General features: G+C 38.4%; 1 protein-coding gene across 3 annotated transcripts in view; it reads left to right on the top strand.

Annotated features, from left to right (window-relative positions):
• The window catches only part of SETBP1 (SET binding protein 1), a 267,984-nt gene extending 254,376 nt beyond the window's left edge, over positions 1-13,608 (top strand). For all 3 annotated transcript variants that reach the window (XM_072359104.1, XM_072359106.1, XM_072359105.1), the window contains exons 6-7: positions 1,571-1,738; positions 7,639-13,608. In XM_072359104.1, coding sequence (XP_072215205.1) covers positions 1,571-1,738; positions 7,639-8,195 — 725 coding nt within the window. In that variant the 3' untranslated portion in view covers positions 8,196-13,608. The remainder of the gene's footprint in view (positions 1-1,570; positions 1,739-7,638) is intronic.
• The last annotated feature ends 12,068 nt before the right edge of the window (positions 13,609-25,676 follow it).

Genomic DNA, 25,676 nt, shown 5'->3' with positions numbered 1-25,676 from the left:
TAGAGAAAACGTTGGCACAGTGCTGAATGGAACACAGACAATTGTGGCAAAGGACATGGAATAGAACAAAGTACTCAGTGTCTTCTTCACCTTGAACTTTCCTGATAAATGTAGTCTCCAGGGACACAGGTGATGAGACCTGTGAGGAAAGAAAACAGAGTTTAGGTATAGGAGGATCAGGTAAGGGAATTTTTTAGTAGGCAGGACATAGAAAAATCCAGAGATTTATGGAACAGAAATCATCCCTGACCAGCATGATGGTGCTTTTCTCTTTGCCCAAAGAGATTTTGAAGCCTCCATCCTTGAAGATATTTAAAATCTAATTGGACATGGTCCTGGGTAGCTGGCCGACTGTGCTTGAGAAGGGAATTGGATTAGGCGAGCTCCAGAAGTCTCTTCCAACATCAGCTCTTCCATGATTTTAAGAATCTTCATGTAATTTAATTCCCCAAATCTGTATTTTCTCTCAGGCTCGTGTACAAATTGAGATTTGACAAAAAAAAAAAAAAAAAAAAAAAAAAAAAAAAAAAAAAGGGAATTATTTACGAAGAGCTACATTGGAAAAATGAGTGGCTGTCCTGAAGGCCATTATTGCAGAGACTGGGAGAAGTCTCCATAAATTAGTAAAGACACCACACAAAGTCCTCACCTTTGCTTCAGTCTCATGAAAGCAGAACTACTGGATTTTTATAAAACAGCAACTGCTAGGTGTTTATAGTAATTATAATAATAATAATAAATAATTATAGTTATAAAGGAGTCATAAGAGAGCTTGAGGAAGATTACTAAAGGAGAAATTTAGCAGCCCTGTTTGCATACCTTTTCTTTTCCTGGAGCATTTTCTGTCTTCTGTTTGTTTCTACAGTTAATTCACTTCATGTTGTAATCCACCTATGAATATCTCCAGTGCCATTCGAATCGGTTGGTAAAAAAAAAAAAAAAAAAAAAAAAAAAAAAAAAAAAAAAAAAAAAAAAAGTATAAAAAAGAGTTATTTTTCTTTTTTTTTAAAAAACCTCCTACCTCTTTGATGAATTGTAAAGAAGAATGTTATAAGGAAGAGGATTCCTAGAAGATATGTAAAAGTCTGATGTGCTTTAGGGAGGGAATAACATGCTGAGGCCACTATTGATGCCTGCTCTTTACTCAGATGTAGCACACATTGAGTGAAGCCACTGTAGAAGTACATAACTATGTGCAGAGAACAAACACCACACAGGATGACAAATAGATTGTCCCAATGAAAAGAGATAAGAAATGTATCTGTTTTTAAACATGTACAAGTGGGGGTATTTCTTTGCAAAATAATATGTAACAATGTAGAATTACTGTGTTGGTTTGCCACTGTCATAGAGATCACTGATGGTAACTCTTCAGGCAAAGGTATTAGAAATTACTAAGAATTTTGATCTCTCTTATCTTCAAAACCACATTAGATCTTGAAATCAGGCACTTAAAGGGAAACGTGAAAATATATTGCAGTGGCAAAGACAGTCACCAGTACACACTTCCAGATATTCTGCAGCCAAGTTACTTCCTAAGTGTTCATCCCAATTTTGTTTTCTTTCCCAGGAATTGTAGGCCCCCACTTAAAAGCAGACCAGACTTCACTTCACAGTAAAATGGAAAGTTCTGCCTGTAACATGATGACCAGAAGGAAACCAGCAACTGTAGAGAGTGTTACAATGCCAGCTCCAGTATTATCTCTCCTACCTTCATCATCAGCAACATCTGAAGCAGGTAAAGTGGATTCTTTCCACCCCTTCTACAGCTCCTCCACCCGCCTCCCACAGGCACTGCTCTGAACAATATTTGCTTTTACTGCTCTCCCTGATTTGAGTAGTTATTTCAAATGTGCATATCTTATGCGATAATCAGGCTGGAATTTTTCTTAACACTTTCTTACCATGATCATATCTTGGCATATCAAATCTACTTTATTCGCATAACACTACTTGTGCAATAATGAGGATACAAGTAACAAGAGCACTTATGGTCTAGCAGGGGACTCTGAAGTAAGGCTCTTGGGTTCCTTTCTCAGCCCTGTTGTTCATTTATTTGAATGTTCCCATTCGTGTAGCACAAATACATAGTGAACAGTTAAGGAGCAGCTGAGATTTCTTTCAGCATACTTCAGTGATTTTAGCATAATATTCTGTCTTGAAAATGTGAAGTTGTTTAGGGCAATGAACAGTGATTTGAAGCACGTAGGAATAAATAAAACAGAGAAACATGTTTTTCAATCAACTTATAATTTGTGCTTCTGTTCGGAATCACACTGGAAGGTGATACAGCTTAATGCTGTCAGAAATTGAGCCAAGTCATTCCATCATCATCATGCTTTTTCTTGAGCACAGATAGAGAAGCTGATCTTGAATTATGTCATGGTTTCCAGTGAGTGGGGAACCTGCCATACTGTGTCCTACTTGCAGCCATTAAGAATTTCCTATTCTTGTCAAACATCTGAATCCACATGAACAAAAAATGTATTTGTATCCCTCAGTTGTGGAATGATAACATACTTAATTATTCATTTCAAAGTTCTGTTTCAGTGCACTCCTTTTGATTTTCCTTTGGTTTCCTGAATAAAGAGTGAAAACAAAGGACCCATGCTGTAAAATGGCATCTAAAAGGATAAATTTCTACATAAGAAAGTTGGGAGTCTTTGTTTAGCCTTTAATACTTTCATATATATAAGCTAAGGACAGATTTTTAATGCATAAGAGAATGAAAGCACACAAATATTTTATGATCACTTTCAAGGTGAAAGTGTATGCTTGACTGTGTAGTTCATTCTTTTGATTTTCAGAAGACAAATTAAATTGTTGGTTTATCTGTAGCCCAGATGTTGAAATGATTTAGAGAAAACTGAAAGAAACTGTGTTAATGGGAAAGCAGGACAGTGCTTTGGGTTTCCTGTAACTAATGGGGAGCTTCTTGAAAATACCTCCATTCAAACCAAGTAGTCAAACTGAGCCCAGCTGTTGAGCAGTCTTCTGCATGCTGTGTTCTTGCAAGCAGCCTCAGGCAAATCCGAAAGTATAGAGAATGACAGGCAGTAAGACTGAGCCCTAGTGCCACAAACACACCAAAGACATCCAAAATAATGCTAGAAGAGCAGAAAGAACTTCCAAAGCATCTGAAACACCTTGCCTCACTTCTGTGTTCTGTATCACTGTGCTGGAATGGGTTTTTCAGACCCCTGTAAGCTACCCTTGGAAACTTATCTTTTTGGTAAAGACTTCTCTTACTTCCTCGAAAGCTGTTACTTGTGTAATATCAACCCTGTTCAACTTCCCAGCTTGGCCGGCAATTACTTTAATTTATCTGTGAGACAGAGCCACAGTGCATCTGCTTCCAATGGCAAATACGGGACCTCCATTTGCCTTACTTTAAAGGTATAAAGCTGTATTTTTTAAGACCAACACCAATTCTTTCTTCTTTGAAGTAGCTTGGTAATGTTTGTTTGTTTGTTTGTTTGTTTTTTATGGTAAGTAAGGAAGGAATGGAGAAGTACAGAGTTTATTGGATAGAAAGAAGCAGCAGCTATGTGCATCAGTACTGTGTAATTTTCCAGTTTGTTTTCATAACCAGCACTTGCAACAGAGCATTTGTAAAGAGAACTGCAGTGTGCATGTCTCTAATAGCATGGGGCAAATCTCAGACAGCAGTCCAGAAATACAGGTGCTTGTCTGAATCATCTGTGTTGGGAGGCCAAGCTGCTTCCTTCTCCCATTGCTCTCTAGTGATTTCTCAGAAATAGGGATCCTCCGTAACACATCCTCCATATGGAGAAAGAGAAGAGTCTTTCTTCTGACAGCTTTTTTTCTGATGGCCAAGTTCTGCCTTCTGTTAGTACTGGATTTTGCAGTTATGTCCTCCAGGCATGTGGTGGGAAAAGTGTCTCTTCTAGTACCTCTTTGCTGCACTGAATTCAAGCTGTCGCTGCTTGTAGCTATGTCTAGAGGAAATATCCTGATTACAGTAAGCAGATCGACATCCTCAAGCGTGAATAGTCACAGTACAAGGAAAGGTTCACACAGCCCCATCCCAAGTCTGTACTACATCAGCTATTTCCAATCTCTGTTCACTTTGGTCAGGTCTGTGCCAACTGGCTTCAGGCCTTCGCAGAGGCAACACATAGCCTTGCAGCCTGGCAAGGTGTAGATAGAATACTTTGTCCAGGCAGCAAAGTCTCCTCCCTTTACTCCTCTCTCCCCTGTACTGCATTCTGTCCTGTAGTCTCCTCCACCAGCTGGAGGTTGCCATCATGTTGCATCATCTCTTAGAAGCATCCCATCTTCCTGTGCCTGTGTACAAACATGTCGTTACTCTGGCCAATTTCCTCCTCACCTCTTTTGAGATGAAGTCTGTGAGATAGTGACAGGGGAAATTCTTCCTGCCAGAGCAAGGTTTCCACGTGCAAATAGTAAAGTATGTGCAGGAATAGAACAACAAAGCTTAAAAACAGAGCAGACCAATTTGGATCCAGGGTTGAGCAAGGTCTGTCTGGATAAAATGGAAAAGCTTAGTACTTACCTTTGGTTTTCAGCAAATCAATGTATCACATGGCAATATAGCAAAATATTTTATATCAAAGACTGCTGACCAAGAGCTTCCAGATGAGTTGATAACACCTGATGGCTCTCACATCAATAGTGGTTTATTTTGGCACATCTCTCTGATATTTTGTCATAAGCACACCTCATCAAATCTTCCCCCTGCAGACCAATCAGATTCTTTTACACATAGCCTCCCTTCTGCAAATATAAAATCAGATGTTCCTGTCTCTCAATAGTCAATATAACATTGGTTTTCCTAATACATCCTTAAAAAGCCTGAATTAAAGGGATATTATTTATTCAAGACGTGCATTCTGACTTTTGGCAGACTACATAACGCAACTCTTGCAAGTTCATAGGCCTGCTAGAGAGGAAAACAAAAGCATTAGTAGTTACTTATAAACTTCCTGAAAAAAAAAATCATAAATGCTACAAAGCATCCAGAGAACTTACAATAGAAAAAAAAAAAAAAAACACAGTTTGTTTGTTTGTTTTGTTTTAAGAGGAACTGAGTTTCAGTCCAAATTGAAAGGGTCTGTTATTCTGTAATTTTTTAAGAGGGCAAAGAAGTATCTAGAAAATAAGGGAGGGCACTGGGTCTTCAGCTCTCAGATTTACACCTATGTGAAGATGTCTAGCCATACATGTTCATGTATCAACTGAGTTGGCAGAACTAGACACGCTGAGTAATACACTCAGTTTCTGCCTACACGCTATTGAGATCCACTCAGGTCTCTAAGCCTCAGTATCCTGAACATCTTGACCAACTGAATGCCTGCACGTATTATATTGTTCAGTATCAGCAGTAAGGAGGATGTGATGTCAGATGGCAGTGAACTCCTATTTCAAAAATGGAACAGTGGAGACACATCCTGTTTGTAGGAAGTAGATCTCATTGACTTCAATGAGCTGATAATACTGAGCTGTAGAAGCAACAGATACTAATAGATCTCAGAAAAGACATAAAATTATGCAGATTCTTCTTTTCAAATTATTTCCGTCCCTTGGCTTATAGACTTTCCATTTAAAGATGAGACTAGAACCAAATCTACTAATTTTATCATTGGCCTTGCAATGTTTTATTTTTTATTTTTTATTTTCATATTTTTTGCTAAAATTCCCATCTGCAAAATTTACATCATTAACTTTCTGAGAAAAGAAAAAATGCATCTTGAACGTAGGAGTTTTCAGAAAGTCTCACAAATGGCTCATGACATTAGTGATAAAAGGCAAAATGTGGACAGCAAATGGTTTGCAAAGTGCTGGACTTATTAAATACTCTGACCTGAAGCTCCTCTCAGGATTTTGGAGGAACTGAAAGGAGCTGAGTGCTTAGGACTGGAAATATTGGGACTTTGTATGTCAGTAATGAGTGAAGCCCCTGAGAGTAATGGTTTTGTGTGACCAGAATCTAACTTGTTTGATCAGATGACTGAGAAAAAGCTCACTGCCATCTGACTTTAGGGGTCTTACATCCATGCCTTTTAGGGGTAACGTACTTGAGATAAATTTTGTGCAACTAATTAGATTCCCGTTAGTAATCTGGACATTTCATTCCCTTTCCTTTCTGTTCTTCTTTGAAATGACTGCATTCCTCTATTCTTTTGTCCTTGGTGAATCACAAACTGTAAATGGGTTCTATTTTTCTTTTTGGTGTGGGGAGTGGGTTACATATGGAAAATGTATTTTGTTTTGTAATTAATGAAAACCAGACTTTGGGAAGTTGGCCATCCAGGTCTTTATTTATAAGAGAGCATATGTCTGTGTTTTGTTTATGACTCATTCCTACTTCTTGCATTGTAACTTGGGTTTGTTTATGCAAGCTCTTTGCTGAATCCAAGCAACATGGTAGTGTAAGAGCCAATATTTTATGTCGTCCAAGAGGGGAGGACAGTAAGTAAGGCTTGTATGCCAAATCTGTCATTGTGAGAAAGGGAAGATTCTGCCACTTGATGGCTCCTGGTTATCTACAGAATTGCTACAGCAGCAACTTTATTTTAAACTGCTGCTAGAAGATTATGTTGTTAGCCATGAAGAGAGTGATAGTCCCTAAATGAACCTTTCCTGAAATCTTGGCTGCTCTGGAAACTTCAAGGATTTCAAACCCAAATGACTGCTTGACAGTCAGGTGTAAATTAAGTCTGCAAGTAGACATAGGCTGAGGTTAATTTAGTGGGATGTTTTAATCTTTACTGGAAAGAAATCATGAACTCCATCGTTTCTTTTCCAGTAGTGCAGAATTGATGTGCTAGGAGTGAAAGGGAGCACCAATTATTGTAATAGCAGAATTAATACATTCTGTCTGCTCATGAAGAGGTAGTTACTTGTAATCCACATGGAAATCTTGAACTCTGAACAGATACCATGTTCATTAAAGAACAATGAAATAATCTAGGAAAAACAAGCAAGATCTTATGTCCTTAGCAAAGGCCCAGAAGCCAACAAATGCTGGACTCTCTTTCCAGCTCTGACAGTGACTCATGATATGACCTTGGCAAGAGACTTAACTGCTTTGGACTTCATTCAGATCTAAAGTAAGTGATCAGAACCAGAAAGGAGTGTGATTGCTTCAGGGGCCATTAAAGTCAATTATATGACAGAGCAGTTTCAGCTAGTTTCTGCAGAGATGATGGTAAAGAAATGCAGGCAGAATTAATTAGTTTAACACAAGTGGAGTAAGCAGCTGAACTTCCCTGTGCCTAGTAGTTTCACTGTTAATACTATCTGATATCCATGCATTAAAGACCAGAGTGAAGATATCAGGAGTGTATGTTTGCAGTATATGAAGTTCAGTGGTTATGCTGGACCAGTGTAACACTGGTGCTAAGCAGACCTTTTTTTTCCATTCCCACTAGAGAAAGAAGACTGAATGAAAACCCACAGTAAAATACTGCTTTAGAAAAGTTTTGCTGCTTTATTCTTAAATTGCTTTTCTGTGCAGAGTCCTTTCACACATCTTCTACTTCATCAATACTCATATTCAGCCTATCAGGCTTGAAAGCTCCCAGTCTTCATAATACTGAATTCAGTGTTTCCATTCACTTGTTTGATCCAGTTTCTCTCCTTGTCTCCCAACAGCCAGTCCACCGCTGAAAAAAAGGTTCAAGCGCCGTGAAATTGAAGCAATCCAGTGTGAGGTGCGCAAGATGTGTAACTACACCAAGATCCTGTCCACAAAGAAGAACCTGGATCATGTAAACAAGATCTTGAAAGCCAAGCGGCTGCAGAGACAATCAAAAACAGGCAATAACTTTGTCAAGAAGCGGAGGGGCCGTCCACGTAAGCAACCTCTCTCCTTTGATGAAGATTCCAGAGACCAAATGCCCGTTCTGGAGAAATGCGTTGACCTTCCCAGCAAAAGAGGTCAGAGGCCAACATTGAATCCATTGCTGTTGGAGCAAGCAGCCACTCAAGACACAATCATGGCCACCATTGAGGCTGTCATACACATGGCTCGAGAAACACCACCACCACCTCCTCCTCTTCCTCCTCCGCCACCGCCGCCCCCACTCCCTCTGCCCCGGACACCCCGGCTTGGGAAAAGGAAGAACAAGTCACCGCAAGAGGAGGAGGATGACATGAAAGTGAAGCGGCACCGGAAAGGCAGAGGAAGTGAAAGCGAAGGCCTTCCCTAAGGCCAGCATGCCCTGTTGGACATCAAGTGCTGATAGCAGGGTACGTCAAGACTGACAGACTGGAGGAATACAGTCTGCTTTGCCCCCAAGGCAGCACTGGACTTGTCACTTGGGTGGCCAAAACTTATTATGGAGAGATGGGGATCACATCTTCCTCTTCATCACTTCGTTCCCAGTCCCCCAGGAAAGAGGGGGAAAGGGTGAGGAGATGGAAAGGTGGGGATAAGGGGGGTGGGGGGGATTTCTAAGTTGGGGATATTGTCTACTTTGCAGTTTCCAAAACTAATCAACATCTCAGCATTGCTGTGCTCACACCATACCCGGAGGCGGGAGGTCATCCTTGCAGAGAGCTGAGTATTGTCGCTAGGGCTGCATGCTCAACTCAGATTCTGTTTGGTGGGCCAGGTGAAACTAAGAATAACCATACCATAGTAGAAATCACTGTTTAAAAAAAAAAATAAAAAAAAAAAAAAATAAAAAAAAAAATTAAAAAGAGGGAAAAAAAAGGAAAAAAAATGAAGAAAGAAAAAAAAAGGAAAAAAAGGGGGGAAAAAAAGAAAAAAAGCAAGAAAAAAAATAGTGTAATTTTCTCAACTGTGATCTTGGTTATAATATGTTTGATTTTTATTTTTTTTTTTTCAGTTTTATATACCTACCAGGTTTTGGGGCAACATAACCCAAAATGCCTGACTCCTGCTAGAACTGTATATTTTTTTTTCTCTCATTTACTTGCCTAGTTACAACTAGCTGCAATATAGGCAATAGAAAAGTAGAGCCTTACACGCGCACACACTCATTCCGAGTGCTATCCCAAGGAACAACAGAATATCACAGCATTTCTTATAAGGTGTACATGGATATTCAGTTATGATAGCACACTTCTACGAAGCAACTTGGCATTTCCAATGGCATGTGAAAAAGGGGTCATCCATCAACCAAGTTGTTTTGATGCTCGGTACATATGAGTAGAGAACAGCAAGACACTTCTGGGGAATAGTTATAGTAAACATGGACAAAATCACCAAAAAAATAAAAAATGAAAATAAAAAGATAAAAAAGAAAAAAAGAAAAAAGTAGAACAGAAAAAAAATAGAGTAAAAAAACAGGGCCCAAAACTACCAGTTTTTACCACCTGTAGTTAACAGGGAAAATGATGGGAAACCCAGGCTCCAAATTATTTGCATTGGGTAGCAATGCCTTGATATGTACTTTTAAAGAAAATAGATAAAGTAGATTGTTTTAAAAAAAAAAATAGAGAACAAAACCCTATGGAAAATAGATTATTTCTTGGCAATTATTTCTTAAAAAAAGAAAAGGAATAAGTGTTCTTACCTGAAAATAAAAATAAAAATGTTCAAAGGGTATCACCACTGCAATTGTATTAATGCCACTTTGGACATGTTCTCCAAGTTGTGGTTGCCTTAATAAACTTAAAAAAAAAAAAGAAAAAAAAAAAAAAAGAAAAAAAAGATTTTTTTTTTTTGTTGTTTTGTACATAATGTAATTATAAAGCTCTCAGTCTGCATGGATGCAAACTGTGTGTGACAAATCGTCTCTTTAAATGGTCAGTTCAAATTGTACATTTCTCATTCGAGTTGTACGTTAACCATCGATCTAACTTGGGTAAGATACCTAAGCTCCATTTCCACAGCCCAATTAAAATGTTTAACTCAAGCAAAGACTGAACGTGAAGCTGTTCCATTGCAGTAAAAATAGTTGGTTTTTTTTTTTGTTTGTTTGTTGTTTTGTTTGATTTTTGATTTTTTTTGTTTTGTTTTTTTGTTTTTTTGTTTGTTTTTTTTTAAAGCCGTCAGTTGTTAAAATTTGAAATATGTACTTTCAATTTACTTTATTTCATTTTAAAGTCCTTCAGTACACCCAACACCTGGCATGGCAAGATGGATATTAAAATGGGAGGGGGGAGGGTAAATTCCAGCAAGGGAGTGGGGAGTGGAATTATTTAATGATTCACAAGCCAACTGTTATTCACTTTTATTGAGTGATCATTAATTGGCATATTGCCAAGGAAACTTCGAATAGCACGACACTAAAAAAACAAACAAACAAACAAAAAACCCACCAAAAAAAAAAAAAAGCAAACAAGTCCCCACCAAAAAAAAAAAAAAAATTAATAATGATAATAATTAAAAAAAAAAAAAATCCTTTCTATTCTGTTATTTATTTACAAAAATCATATCAAGACTATAGTGTTAAAGGGACACTGTAAACATTTAACTCATTATTTTTAGAGACTGATTTTTCTTCTGTGATAGCACTTTAGCTTATTAAAACTGAATGCATTTGGGGTTAGGACTAGGGTTGGGGGGCTGGGAGAGGGTTTATGGTGTGTTTTTTTTTTTTCGAGGCTGGAACAATTCTTGAGATCCTTTCTCCTTACAACTGATAAGATGGATCACAGAAGTTCGTTTCCAATTTGCTTTGCAACATTCATCACGCTCATTTGCGCTTTTTGTTTTCCAATTAATGCAGCTTAGAATTAAACTGACCGGTTGCTCCTTCTGTTACAATCAACTTTGCTTTTCAGTTCTCTCGAATCAGCACAGTGTTATTGACTGAAGATGTAGGCCTGCAGAAAAAAAAAAAAATGCTTACGCCTCTTCCAGCTCTTCCCTTCTGCCTTAAAAAGCATCAGACTGAGGTTTAGTTGATTCAGAAACTTTTTTTAACGTCTTTCCCTTGGGCCTGAAAGTAGTTGATGGTGTCTCTTAAAAAAGAAAATGTTTTTGGTATTACAGGTAGCCTATAAACTGAAACTAAGCCATCTATCCTTAGTTTCATCTTCAGTGATCTCTTCGTTAGCATTGAAGGACATTTCAACATGTAGCAAGTAGAGCAAAGGTCTGAAAGAACCAAATTCTGTCACTGAACGCCTCATGTGGTTTCAAGATGCATCAAACCTTACAGAGTGACAATAAGGGCTGGATTTGGGCTGACTCTGGGCATAACCCCACCATTGGGGATTACTGAATAATGTGGGGTCCTCAGCTACAGATCCAGTACCATCAGGGCACTGCTGGAGGATGATGGTCTTAAAGGTCATTTCCAACCTAAATGATTACATGATTATACGAAAATACTCTTAACCTTTCAAAAACTACTATCCAAGATGCTGCTAGAGGCAAAACACTTAAGGAGAGCATCCACTTGTGGAAAGAACAACCCCATATGCTCTTCACTGAGCACTTCACGAAAGGCAGAAAAAAAATGTAAAGGCACTTTTGGTCCTAAAAAGAACAAAGGCTAGGGTACAAGACTTGGTAGCTGAAAGCTATCCATATAAGAAATATGGTAGCCCAGATGTCCAAAATTTATTATTCACAGAGATGGTGTTCTGGGAGAGCACAGTGCTGCAATACAGTCTTGACTGTTCATCCAAACAACATGCCTGGTTAGCAGCAAGATTAGTTTGTTAATTTGTATGAAAGCAGTCTGGAAATACTGTTAGATGGCATTCATAATTGGTGTTCTGCATGTTGCATAGTCTACAAATATGATAAGCAAGTTGCTGACAGAATAATATTATAAGGCGATGTACTACATGCAGATCATAAAGGATTTAGTTTTAGGGCTTAAGGCTAAAATCCCACTCCTGCAGTTTATTACCCAACGATATTCCAGTAATGAGCTTTCTGATTATTTATTTTTTTCCCCCTACAACTAGGAAGTTTTACTAAGGAACACTCTAAATTCTCTCTGTGCATTTCCAAGTACTTTAAGAAACTACAGTGAAAGCCCTTTTGCTTATTAAGACCCAAAAGAGCCTTTCAAAGACCTCCATCACGTCACAGATCAACACATTTTATCATACTTAAAGAAAAACACAAAACAAAATCACATGGCTGTCAGCTGTGTGAAATGATGCCATGGATTTGCATCCTCTCTGTGGGCCCTATATTTCTCAACCAATGTAAAGCCAAGAAAAAGGACAAAGAAGAGAGAAAGAAATAAATGACCGCTTGTGTCTCCAAGAGCTTCGTACTGCCAATTTATCGAGCCCTTCACTATTAAATTTCCTGTGAAGCACCTTGCATATTTTTGGGTAACTCTCAAAGAAAAAAAAAAAAAGAAAACTAAGCAAGTGATAGCAGTAATCAGCTACTCGGGTGTCATCATACAGCATAACCCATGCCTTTCCACTGGACATCAATTCTTTAGACCATCCATGTAGAGTATTTAATTTGTGTTCTTACATTTTTTTGGTAGCATCTGCTACAACAAGATGCTGATCCATTACTGGGGCTTCTAAGCATGACGACAATATGACGAGTATTCACCCTTCCATACTGAAAGATTTACACAACACTTATTTTCACAGGCCCTGATTCAGGACTGCACTTAAACAGTGCATTTAAGTAGTATCCTGAAGGAAATATATATATATATATATAAGAAAGAAAAATGAGATAGGAAAAAGAAAAATAATAACAACAAACAGGATGGTTTTCTGAATTGAGAAAACAACATCATGCCTTTGCAATGCCTCTTCCTTCCACATCATCCAAAACCTGGGGTGCAGCAGTTCTGAGAAAATTAGAAGCACATCTTAACAAAGGACATGTATTCGAGATCTCCTTAAGATGCCTGCCTAGGCTGTAAAAAACACTATGTAGAAAAAAAAAAAAAAAAAAAGAAAAAAAGAAAAAAAAAAGGAAAAAAAAAAAAGAAAAAAGAAAAAAAATGTAAAAACATAAAAAGAGCTGCCAATTGGACAACATGGGGGAGCTGTTCAATCCCATGTTGGTTTGTTTTACTTTTCTTTTTCTTTATTTTTTTAAGCTATTTCTTAAATAATAAATGCACATGAAGTGTTAAATATGTATATACTGTATTTCAAAAAAAAAATTAAAAAAAAAAATCAAACGAATGGGGCACAAGATTGTTCTATAAGTCGTGCTGGCTAATTTTTAGTTTGTATTCATAAGTGGTTTTTAAAAGCCTTTTTTAAAGTGTAATTTGCATGTTCTACTTTGATTGTATGTAAACATATTTTAGAGCAAAAAAATGTATTTGTATTTTATTGAATATAGAGGCAAGAAAAAAAAAAACTTGTACATTGTTTGAAATGTTCTTTTTGTAACAGTTTTTATTCATGAAGCATTTTTGTACATTTAAAAATGGATATGGACTTGATGTTCTTTGAGGCTTAGATACATCTGGCATGCTTTAATGTCATGCTCCTTCATGATCTTAGATGTTGGTTTTTAAACATTTTTTTCTAAAACAAAGCTCAGTCTTTTCGCTACCAAATCAGGTTAGCACAGTATAGAGCACTTAACTAAAAAAAAGGAAAAAAAAAAAAAAAAAAAAAAAGGAAAAAAAAAAGAAAAAAAAAGAAAAAAAAGTTAATCCTATTCATATGTTATTCATTGTGTGAAATTAAAGGAATTCAATTCAGTCTAACATGAGTTGTGAATTCTTTTGTCTTATTTTCCATCTGTTTCTCATCACTAAGGAGTTTAATGGCTTTTGGGATACTAATACCATGCATTCACAGGCCCTCTTTATGGTAATGGAGAAAAACATGCTTTGGTTCTGTTCTTTTTTTCTCTCTTTTTTTTTTCTTTCTCTTTTCTCTTTCCCAGAATATCCTTAAAAGTTAAAAATGGACAGTGCCACGGACCCCAGGGATGAAAGGTTTCTTCACACCTTGAGGCTTTGTGAGTCACCACAGGAGGAGAAACATCAGTGGTCCAAGTGGTGTCCATTCCAGAATGGTGGTACTTGCTGAGCAGGTGGGATTTCCACTCTTGCAGCCAATGGATTGTCATCTGCAGATCTCTATGGGGTTAGGAATCTCAAGGGCCTTTCCTGATTGTTCATGGAAAGGAAATCCCATTTCCTTGAGCAGGCAGCAATGCTCAGACAGGATAGGTGACAGTGTCCTCTCGTGTTCTGCCCTTCAGGAGTTTCTTGGGATGGTTTGCCTTGGTGGGACGGACTCATCCAACCAGAAGGGCAACCCCTCAGCCAACAGTTCACCCCAGGACTGCATCCAGCCTTATGATTCTTATGCAGAGCTGTTCCCAAAGATCTCATTTTAATGGGTCTTTTTTTGTTTCTCTTCTCTTCCTCTTTAACATGTGCACAGGCTCAGAATTTGACAACAATCTGTAAAAGCACTGATATTTTTGCTCAGTGCTTGTGTCAGATTCTGTGATGTGTAAGCCACTGTTCTCTGCCTGCAGCCGGTGGTCAGACTTCCTCAGAAGCATCTGTGAACTGTCAGATTTTGTGCTTGTGGCTGCAGTATTTGAGGACTGATCTCCCCACCCTCCAGCCCTTTTCTGAGCTTTACCTCCTACCGCCAGTGAACACTGCCATACTTTCATGGTGTCACCTTGCAGAGATGATGGAGAAGACAGGGAGACCATCTGTTTGGAGAGGGAGTTGGAGATGTTGATTTCTGTTGTAAAGGGGAGAAGGGACTATGTGAGTTTTCCATGCATTCTTGCCTCTAATCTCTTTTTTACACCAGATCACTTATACCATGGATTGTGTCAGATAGCCATACTCCTCCCTGGTCTCTTACTGGGCTGGAAAGAGTCTTTGTTCAGAAGCCCTGTTGGTTTTACCCTTCAGGCTCCTGTGTCAATTTTACCTGTGATAACTGCTCCAGAATTGTATTCCCCAATTTACTCTGAAAAAAATATCTGAAAATCTTAGAAGATAAACAAACAAACAAACAAACAAACAAACAAATAAAAGTTTATGAAAACTACAAACTCTGGTAAATTATTGCTCTTTTTTAGGTAGCTTTTGCTAACGAGGGATTATTCTCATGGCTTTTTTTATTGGAGTTCAGTGCTTTCCAAATTTACACAGAATACTTTCATCATTATTCTCCAAATGAAATAATCAAAGAATAGCAAAAACTCAGACAGTGTTAGAAATAACGTTCCTGATTATCTCCCCTTTTATTCTGAGCACACTTTTTACTCGAAGAATTAGCAATGCTCTGTTCAAACCTGCTTTGGTCATTCTCCATATTACTGAAGTTTGAAATCAGGAAATCTCTTACTATGGATAAGGAGATGAATAGTGCCTCCAGTATCTAAGTATGATCCCAGTTCACCCTTGATAGTGGAAGTTGTTCATGTCCTCCAGGACAAAGCAGCTGACCAAGGTGACCTCCACCTCTGCCATGCTTCTGTCTTCCAACATACTCCACAATTATCTGCTGAACTTATTATGCGTAAAGAGAAGTTTCATTGGTGGAGATGCCTGCATCTTGTATGCAATGACAGCATTGTTGGATATTCTATAAGGCAAAGCATGCTCTTAATTGAAAACAATTCTTCTCTTACCAAGTGGGAGAATTTTCCAGGGAAAATTTAAAGAGGCTAATGTTGGGAAAAAGAAATTCAGCACATATCATCCTACTTGTTCTAGAAAGCAAAGGGAAGCATAGATATCACAGTGAAAAATAATTAATTAATTAAATAAATAAATAAAGAGAAAAAATAAAGATATGTTTGGTCTTTTATGAAACACATGATTATTACACTAACACAGAGGTTTCAGAGCTACATCAAAGTACGGAATTCACAGTGGAGTATCAAGCATGTTTGACTGTGACCTAGAGGAAAAACTGGCATGAAGAGGAGCTGTAAGAGAATTTGAACAGAGTATTAGTGCCACCATAAGTCATTTCATTAAGACAATTAACTTTCTCTGTAACGCGGAGCAGGACCACTGGTTCACATTCTCAGCTTATTCAGATCAGAACTATCTGTTTCAAATGTATTAAAGCAGTTTGCAGGGGAAAAAAAAAAAAAAAAAGAAAGAAAAAAAAAATCTGTTTTCATTTTCCTAATGGAAACTATTCATCCTAAAGTGGCTTTGGAGTGCCTCTAGTAATATGATGTAATATAAACTACTGTTGTTTGTTGCCTGTAAGAAATGTCATACTGAGAAAATGCTAAGATCAAATGTTTGGAAAAGTGGTTCAGCAACATTAGTTGTTAGACCACTATAGTTTTATAAGAGCTGCGGTAGAAAGAGGGGAAAAGAAGTGGGAAGCCTTTGGGAGAAGAATAAGACAGTTTTTTATGTACCAGAATGATAGTTAAGCATACTTCTCAGGACCATGCTGTACTTCAGAAAATTGTTAAGAAAAATTCTTCAGGTTCTGAGCATCTTGGAGGTCATCAGCCCTGCATGAATCAAGCATGTAGGAAATACAGCACTTCTTCTGCAGTGATGGAAACAGATGTGGTTTGTTTGACATGTGTTTGCCTGGAGGGGTTTATTCCCTTCTGGATTCCCCCCACAGTGATGCAAAATACAGAGCAAGGACCTCACCATCTCTTCATCCTTTTCCAGGTGACCTATTCCAAAAGAGAGGGAAAAAAATAATCACAGGTCTGGTTGGCCTTGAGTATCCTTGAAAAGATTCAAAAAGCTTATTTCTCCATTCTACTCCCACACATACTTTTATCTGGCAGGTCCTAAATGTCCCCACAGATGTTATTAGTAAACGAGGCTCCAATTAAACCAACTGAACTTTTGTCATCAAATCCCAAAGGGAACAAAATCCCCCCCAGCACCTCTCTGATTTAGATTGCCACAATACTTGTCGTGACCACAAATAACCTCCTAATGTCTTCTCATACTCAAAGAACAAGTATTCCAAGCAGAAAATTAATTTAGAAAGGTCGAACTGGGAAAGCCTCTGCAAGGTAAAGGCAAGGAAGAGAGCACATGAACAGCATTTGCGGGTGAGCATTTTCAGAGCATGCCAAGAGCACAATTAGAGAAGGGATGAAAAGTGATTACTGAAGGAAGCAAATGATGATGTGGCAGTTAAAATAATGATAATGGCAAAGCAGGACACTGTTTGGTTTTCTGGAAGACAGGGGAAAAAAATAAACAAAAAAAAAGGAAAACAAAAAAGAGAAGCGTGTTTGTAGGGAAGGGAGTGAACTCAGAAACACAAAAGGACAGGCACTGATGTGAGGGAGAGGAAGAGGCTGGAGGATGTGGATATTTAGTCCACAGTGAGAGTATAAAATGTAGTTTGCAATAGGAAACAGAAAGGAAGACTGATTGTTTACCTGGACTTCATTGCTGCTTTTTAAGATGATGCAGGTCTTGCTAATTATCCTCATTAAATTGCTACCATCAGGGCATGCTTAGAGTCCAGTAGTCCTTGATTCCTTTTTAAATTGTGGATAAATTGATTTTTATTTAAAGAAGTAAAACTTCCTTTGCTTGTGTGACATTTGAAAGTTTCTCAAAATCCTTGTCAAGAATTACCAAGCGACAACAAAGATCTGACTTGATAGTCAGTTTTACAACATTTAGATTCTGTTGATCCCATGACTTCCCATGGGAAATTTATGCTGATTCAAAATCTAGCACTAGTATTTAAAGGCTAAAGCTTTCACCTGTAGTGAGTCCCAAGAACTTAGTTTCTATGGGGACGAAAAGTGCTCTGTGCCCAGGAGCAAACAGATGTGCAACCCTACCAGTTAGAGATAGCAAGTGAAACGCTGAGAAAATGAGGCCCAGATCCTCCAAGTTGTCCCAAGTTGACCTGCTCCCATTTTGATGTAGTACATGTAATTCTGCGTTGTCTGAGTATTTAAAAAGAAAGAAAAAATAAAATAAAATGAAGAAAAGAGGAAAAAATAAAAAGCTCATGAAGACCACTGAAAGGCCAATTAGAGCTAAACTTACCAAAGTGTGCCTCTTGGTGACTTTTGTCATACTGCAAATAAAATCAACATGAAGAATCTGGCTCACATCCAGCTATTAGGTCTGTGGGAAGGTTTCTGCTTTGCTTTGTTTTGAAATGGTGTTTCACCAGAATGTTATCTCCAGAATGACCAGGGTCACCCTGAGGGACCAGATCATATCAGCCAAGAACTACTTTGGTTTTTCTTCTTGGGGGAACGAAAAAAAAAAACAAGAGGTCTGAATTGCTGTTGTCTCAATTCAGAAAATCACATCAGCACACACTATGGAAATATAAACAAGAACTTGCATTTAACCTTTGGTTTAGTCCCAGTGACTTCAATACAATTTAAATGCTTTACAATTAAGTGGATGATTAATTGCTTGTGTAAGACCAAGTGTTTACCTGACTTCTAACTCCAAAACCTAATCCTGATCAGACAAACCAAAGTTTAATTATTTTCTGCAGTGGAAACAGGACTTGATCAGCTCTTGCTTTAGAGAATCTCACAGGGTATTCTCAGCCCCCATTTACCATGGTGAGCGTTTGCATGCATTGAAGGACTATTCATTAACATTTCGAAAGGTCTGTGAAATCCTGGCAGGAAAGGTGTAATTTTACAAGAGAACATCCTTATCGAAACTTCCATGACAGGACACTCTCTTCAAGTCAGCCTCTTTCTTTATTTCTTTTAACCGTGAAAAATGAGGCCAAATCATTTATACAGCAAAGTGAAAATGAATTTTTAAACCAGGGCAAGGGTTTCTTTGTACTTTTTTACTGCAGCCATCTGTTTCTGTCCATCCTTCATTACCTCAAAAAAATAACATGAAAACCTCTTTTCTTCAGCTCTCTATAAATAGTTCCCAAGCGCACGCACATTGTGTGCATTTCTGAAGATACTAGCTCTATAGTCAGAGATTTATTCATATCTTCACTGATAAGAGTGTCCCAAATACTATATTTGTCTAGTTGAACTGCTTCAGTATTCAGATCATACACTGGGCAGGGGGGTTGTTCACAGGAGGTGAAGCTTGGAAGTTTTGCCATGTCTGCATTGGATCTAAACACTGGAGGGGAAGGAGGGGGGGGGGGGGGAAGAGTACAAAATCTCTGTGAGTCCTGAATTCCTTCTTGCTAGATTTCTAGATGTGCATGTGTGGGATCTTTTGAGGGTTATTGCATGCACATAAATCCAACGGCCTTTTCCAGCCTTAGCCAACCTGTGTTTCTGCCTCTGTTCCAGGAAGTGCTATCTTTGAAAGACCATATCAAACTAGTACATTGTGTTTCCTGCACATCCTGCTTTATTGGAGGTTAATTCTTTCTGACGCATGCAGTCTGCTGCTGCCAATTAAGTCAAATGTATTTTACGCTTTACTTTTCTGTTGCCTTACAGGCTTTTGTTGAAAAAAACATAATAAATAAAACTTGCCAAACATTGTTAAATGATATGGTCTGATGATTTGGAATAAGCATCCAGACTTAATACATCAGAAGGGTTGGGAGAGGGGAGGAGGAAATTCTGGAAAGACACCCAGCTGGATGCCAACAGCGCAGCACCCAGCTGCCAACCACAGCCCTAATCTCTTGCTGGGGGACTGCTGCAATAGCAGAAAATGGCACCCCAGGTCAAGGAAGGCATATAGAGCTGTTTCTCATGCATTGACACTGCAGAGTGTTATTCTTCAGTAAAAGAGAAAAAAACAAACTGTGCTGGAAGAAAGGTACAGCTATTGGACCAAATTGATTCCTCTACTGTAGTCCCATCTCTGTGACCTTATATTTTCTGCCCACTTGATCATAGTTCCTGTGTTTACACCAGATGTCCTAGAAGTCTTTCTTTCAAGCTGTAGAAAAAATGCTGTGACTGTTCAGCCTCAAGATCTAGAAAGGAAATGAATATTCATTCAGGGTCATTTGAGACTAGGATATCCCAAATACCTGATATTTCACAGATCTTCTGAAACAGATTTATTTTATTGCTATTCTGTGATACCACACAACACTGCTGTGAAGAGTATTCAGAAAAGTTCCTGGATATGTGTGTTGTAACTAGAAAAGACAAGAAGGTTAGAGGCAGCAGATATACATTAAGGGTGATGAAGCATTCTGACATTTGTTGGCACTGCATATCAGTGTCATAGTTGGCTATGCAATTTCATGCTCCAAAATAGTTCCATGATCCTTGTTCTCTTGGTCACTCCGTTACATTATTACATTATTTTACTGTTACTTGATTTTAGGGCAACGTTAAGATCTGAAATCCAGACACAGTGAAAACACTGTTCCCCCTCTTGAGGAGACAAATATGAACTGAGCACCTGCCTCTTCACAGAATGATAGAATGAACTGGTTTGGATAGGACTTTAAAGATATCTAACTCTAACTCCCTACCACCCACCAGAGGCCCAGGATCCTATACAACCTCGTCTTGTATGCTGCCAGAGATGGGACATCCTGCACTTGGCCTTGTTGAACCACATTAAGTTCTTATGTGTTCACTTTTCAAGCCTGCTCAAGTCCCTTTGAATGACATTCCTTCCTCTGATTGCATCAGCTGTACCACTCACCTTGATTGGTGTCATCAGCAAAATTCCTAAACAACAGCTGCAAAGTAGCCTGCTCAAAAGCAAACTTTTAGAATCTGCAGAAGGGTAAATAATGATTTCCAAAGACAATAAACATAATGCTTATATCAGAATGGGCTTGGAATAGGCATAAAGCAGACCTGAGATGCTGACTCAAAAGTCATATATGTTCACTAGTCCCATTAAAAGCTGATAGTAGCCAGTGCATTGGAAATTATTAGTGATACTAGATTACCTGGTTATAACTGTAACAATACCAGGAAGATGCTATAGATGACATTTGAGTTCTGATTGATATTTCTGTACTCATTCATTTTACTTCTACCTGTAGATAGATCTTCAACATGCATTCTCATTTTGGCATCAAATGTAAGACATAACACCTTTTTTTAAACATCCCTAACTCACCTTGTGAGCCACAACTGATTGCTCTTCCTTTACAGCATATGACACCAGTAACAGCCTGTGACTCTCAATTTATCCTGGTTAGGAAATGACTAAAGAGAAAGTATACCTGCTCTTCAACAACTGCAAAAATATTTCCTGTAAATGATTTATGATTCCATTGGCATTAATTCACTAAAAGGAGGTTTCATTTTTCCTAAGTTATCTCCTCATTGATTCACTTAGTTAAGTGCCTAGGAGTACATGATGAGAAGGAAACTTCTACTTGTTCTACTGCAAAAGTAATTTTTATTTCATTGGCTTAACAAGTAATACATAAATCCTTCTTTTCCCTCAAACTCCTTTAGAGGTTTGCTGACTTCCTTTACTGTTGTATTAGAGGATTGCTATGGTAATAAGCTCTACCAGCTACATTTTTGCCTCTCAATTAAAAGGTTCTACTTTTCTATCAGATCTAAATAATTCCAGCTCAATGGACAGCATACACATACAATACACTGCACAGCAAATCTAGTGAAATGACCTCAGGCTGTACATCAAGAGCTGGCTCTGAAATCAGAAATACGGCAATTATGTATTTAATTATGTCACCTAAGGGACTCACTCTTGCAATCTGGCTGTATTGTTGTTATCTAAATTAATATCTCTGCACCAAGGTGTATCTAGGTTGACATTGGCTTTGAGAGTCTTTGATCTTTGTTTTAAAAAAAAAAAAAAAAAAAAAAAAAAAAAAAGCATATATAAATTGCAAGAGTTTTTTTACCCATAGTAAAACTTGAAGACTAAGCTGCACCTAGGAATAGAGGGCCTTGATAGAAACTTATCATGTCATAGTTCCCAGTTATATTCTCACCCCTTGCTGTTTATCTACATTTACTGTACAAACCCAGTCATATCAGTAGTTCTTGACCCTTCTTCCTGTTCCTTAATAACAGCTTTAACTAGTAGTTTTAATTGGTTCTCTCTTTTGCTTGTGAAAGAAACTGCAAAACAAGAGTAATAAATTCTGGCTCACAAGTTGAGTTGGAAGTGTTTAAAGAAAGCTATTTGTCTGCTGTATTTCATACCAAAACTGCCTTGTTCAGTACTTCCTTCCTTCCTTCCTTCCTTCCTTCCTTCCTTCCTTCCTTCCTTCCTTCCTTCCTTCCTTCCTTCCTTCCTTCCTTCCTTCCTTCCTTCCTTCCTTCCTTCCTTCCTTCCTTCCTTCCTTCCTTCCTTCCTTCCTTCCTTCCTTCCTTCCTTCCTTCCTTCCTTCCTTCCTTCCTTCCTTCCTTCCTTCCTTCCTTCCTTCCTTCCTTCCTTCCTTCCTTCCTTCCTTCCTTCCTTCCTTCCTTCCTTCCTTCCTTCCTTCCTTCCTTCCTTCCTTCCTTCCTTCCTTCCTTCCTTCCTTCCTTCCTTCCTTCCTTCCTCTCTTCCTTCCTTCCTTCCTCTCTTCCTTCCTTCCTTCCTTCCTTCCTCTCTTCCTCTCTTCCTCTCTTCCTCTCTTCCTCTCTTCCTCTCTTCCTCTCTTCCTCTCTTTCTCTCTTTTTCTTTTTCCTAAGAAATGATTATTTACCATTTAAATCTGCTCTATCACCTCCTAAAACTTAGCCCATGGAGGTGCAACAATGTAACAGAAGGGACAAACCTGAGAACAACTGCACTGAGAAATCGTGAAATGCCTCTTTGTGGGATAGCTACTGTGTTGTATTTGTCACATCAAGATCTATGGATCTGAATGGTATACCAATCATGTTACTCCCACCTTGAGACAGTGCATTATTTGAATCTTTGTTGAGGATATTTTCTTTTTCTTCTGTGAAAGATGAACAGATATTTCAAACAAGGATAAATTTATAATGACCCTGGAGGTATAAGGCAGCAGTGTACATAAGGCATTATTTTCTTGCGTGTATTAGGCACACAGATGTTCTATGTAGTGTGAGTCAAAGAAAGAAAGGAGGCTAAAACTTCTTTTCATTAAATAAAGTCTAAGTCTGCATGGCACAAATGAGAAAGAAGCCTGTTTACCCACCTCGTGTGTATCCCTTAAGGAGATCTGACAGCACTCATTAAATCCTCAAATAATGGTGCTGAATCTGCAATTACGTTGAAAGGGGTGAACGGTGTTAAAGGGAAGCAATGCACTTCATATGAATGCTTCACTTTGTGGGTGTTGTTTTTGTTTTTGTTTTGTTTTTTGTTTAAGTAAGAAGTTAAAGAGATAATAGCTATTAAATAGTTCTTTGTTCAGACTGTGGTGTATTAGGTGAAGAGCATGTGCAAAACCTTGCACAGATTCATGCATGGGAGAATCAAAACATTTTTCTTAATTTGTCTACTCTCACTTACAAAATAATAAGCTGAAAATTTTATTATACTGAGATATGTGTAAATACGTAGCCCTCCAATGAGCAGTGATAAACTTAGACACACAACATAGAAACATTTTAGAAAACTAAAGAAATGTGATGTTAGAACCTAGATTCCCTTCTCCACTCTTGCACTGAAGAAATGACATAAATCCAGAGAAAATCTGGAGCAACACAAAGCTTTTGTGAAGTTTTTGACCAAGTGCAACTATTCGGTTCTCTAACAATCACCAATTCACCCTAATTATCTAGTAGTGCCTTGATTTCAGAAGCCATCCGTGCATGCAACATTAGATTTTGTTGATACATTATCAGGATTACAGATGAGATTTTTTCTTCCAAGTTGTAGCAGTTTTGTGGGGTGATGGTTTTCTTACCTATCTTTTAGAGGAACTTTTGTCTGTATATTTCTTTCAGAACTTGGTAAAGGCTTGGATGTCCTCTGAACCTGAGTGCATGTCTGTCCTTTCCTGGCTGAAGAGTCTAGCCAGTGAAGTGATGTGCAAACAAAGGGCATCAGCTTTAGCCGTTGTTCCTGCTTCCTTCCTTTGTAAAGGGAAGCAGTTCATTTTCTTGATGTCTTTCCACTGGAGGCTATGGGCTTTGATCAGGGAAAGGTGGGTGGTGCATTCCCAAAGCTCCCAGTAAGACAACTGATCTGTAAAGACCGTGTTTTTCAGATAAACACTATCCCTTAACACATGTGAAAGCTCTCTGTTCATCAGTCCTCTTGAAATCACATTTTGAGTTACCTGGGACTCCCCATGCCTGCAGAGGGAGTTTAGGTTCTCACTTTGGGATTATAGATTTAGTTTCAGAAGGCAAATACTTTAAAACATTTTTGCATTCATAGCATCTACTTAGCCATTTGCAGCTGCCATTTTTGCTGTAGGCCTTGAGGGTAGATTGGGAGGAAAAGAAAAATGTCTTTCAGGATGGATTAGTTTTTGGAAGACTATTCTGTGCCAAGGGCAGCTGAGAAAGAAGTAAACACTCAAGTAGACAAGGATGACATCATTTATTCAGTAGAACTGACAGGGGCAATGTGAGAATCTGTAAAAACAGATAAGAGGACTGAAGTTTGAGGGCACGGCATTAAAGTTTAAGAAGGGAACATCAAGCAACATTTGACTTTCTGAACAGGCACAGAATCACAGAATCACAGATTTGTTGGGGTTGGAAGGGACCTCCAGATATCATTGAGTCCCACACCCCTGCCAAAGCAGGTTCCCTATACCAGGTCAAACAGGTAGGCATCCAAACATCCAGTCCTGATCCTATCCAATCTACACAACCCCAGTCAAAAGGGGGCATGTGTCTCTGTATACATGTCTGTGTGCACATGCACATCTATTGATCCTGTAATATTATCTGAACTGTGATGTTCATATAATCATAGAATGGCTTGAATTAACTTAAAGATCATCTACTTTCAAGCCCCTAGGTATGGGCTGGGAGATCCCCATCAAGCTCAGGCTGGCCAGGGTGTCATCCGTGGCCTTGGGCACCTCCAGGGATCATAGAATCACAGAATCATAGAATCACAAGATTGAAAAAGAACCACAAGATCATCCAGTCCAACTGTCCTCCCACTCCCATTGCTACCACAATCCACTAAACCACATCTCAGAGCCCCTCATCCTGACACCTCTTGAATGCTGCTGGGGACATTGACTCCACCACCTCACTGGGCAGCCATTCCAGTGCCCAACCACTTTCTGATAGAAGAAGTTTTTCTTTTTTTGTGGATGGGCATCAGTGCCATGGCCTTCCCACCCTCTAAGTAAAGAATTTATTCCTAATTTCTAACATAAATCTCACCTTTTTTGGTTTAAAACTTCCTTGTCCTATTACTATCTGACCATGAAAAAAAGTTGGTCTCCCTTTATAAGATCCTCTTAAGTATGAGAAGACTGCTCATATGTTCCTTGCTGACTTCTTATGATACTAGGAGTTTTCAGAACAGTGGATCATAAAGAAGTGATGTTCACCTATAGTTTTAAGAACAGAAGTGTAATGAAGGGATGTGGAACATCAAGGCACTGCTTATAAGTTAAAATCAGAGCTAGAAATGAATTCAATATCATTGAATGACACCTGATTTTGGACTTCAGGAGAGAACTGTCTTTTTCAGTACGTTGAGTATCTAGGGCAAAAGAAGGATAGTCGGAAACTCCACCCTAATCTGATAATGAGCAGAACTGTGGGATTACCCACAGAACTGGACTGTGGTTCTTTGGGGTTTAAGGAGAGTTGTTTCATTTGTGGCCATGATTAGTTTCAAGCTCCAGCAAGATCAATTTGAAAAGCTGGAAAGAGACCAGTGAATGATGAGTCTTGAATATGTAAAACAGAGACTAGTGCTGATTCTGTAAGTCATGGTTAATAGCTATCAAGTCTAAAACTGATCTCTGTGCAAGACTTGGTGTTTCTCATG

This window comes from Excalfactoria chinensis, chromosome Z (assembly GCF_039878825.1).
Source record: "Excalfactoria chinensis isolate bCotChi1 chromosome Z, bCotChi1.hap2, whole genome shotgun sequence".
Taxonomy (NCBI): Eukaryota; Metazoa; Chordata; class Aves; order Galliformes; family Phasianidae; genus Excalfactoria; species Excalfactoria chinensis.
Note: the sequence above shows the minus strand (reverse complement) of the source record. Positions and strands in the feature narration are given on the sequence as shown.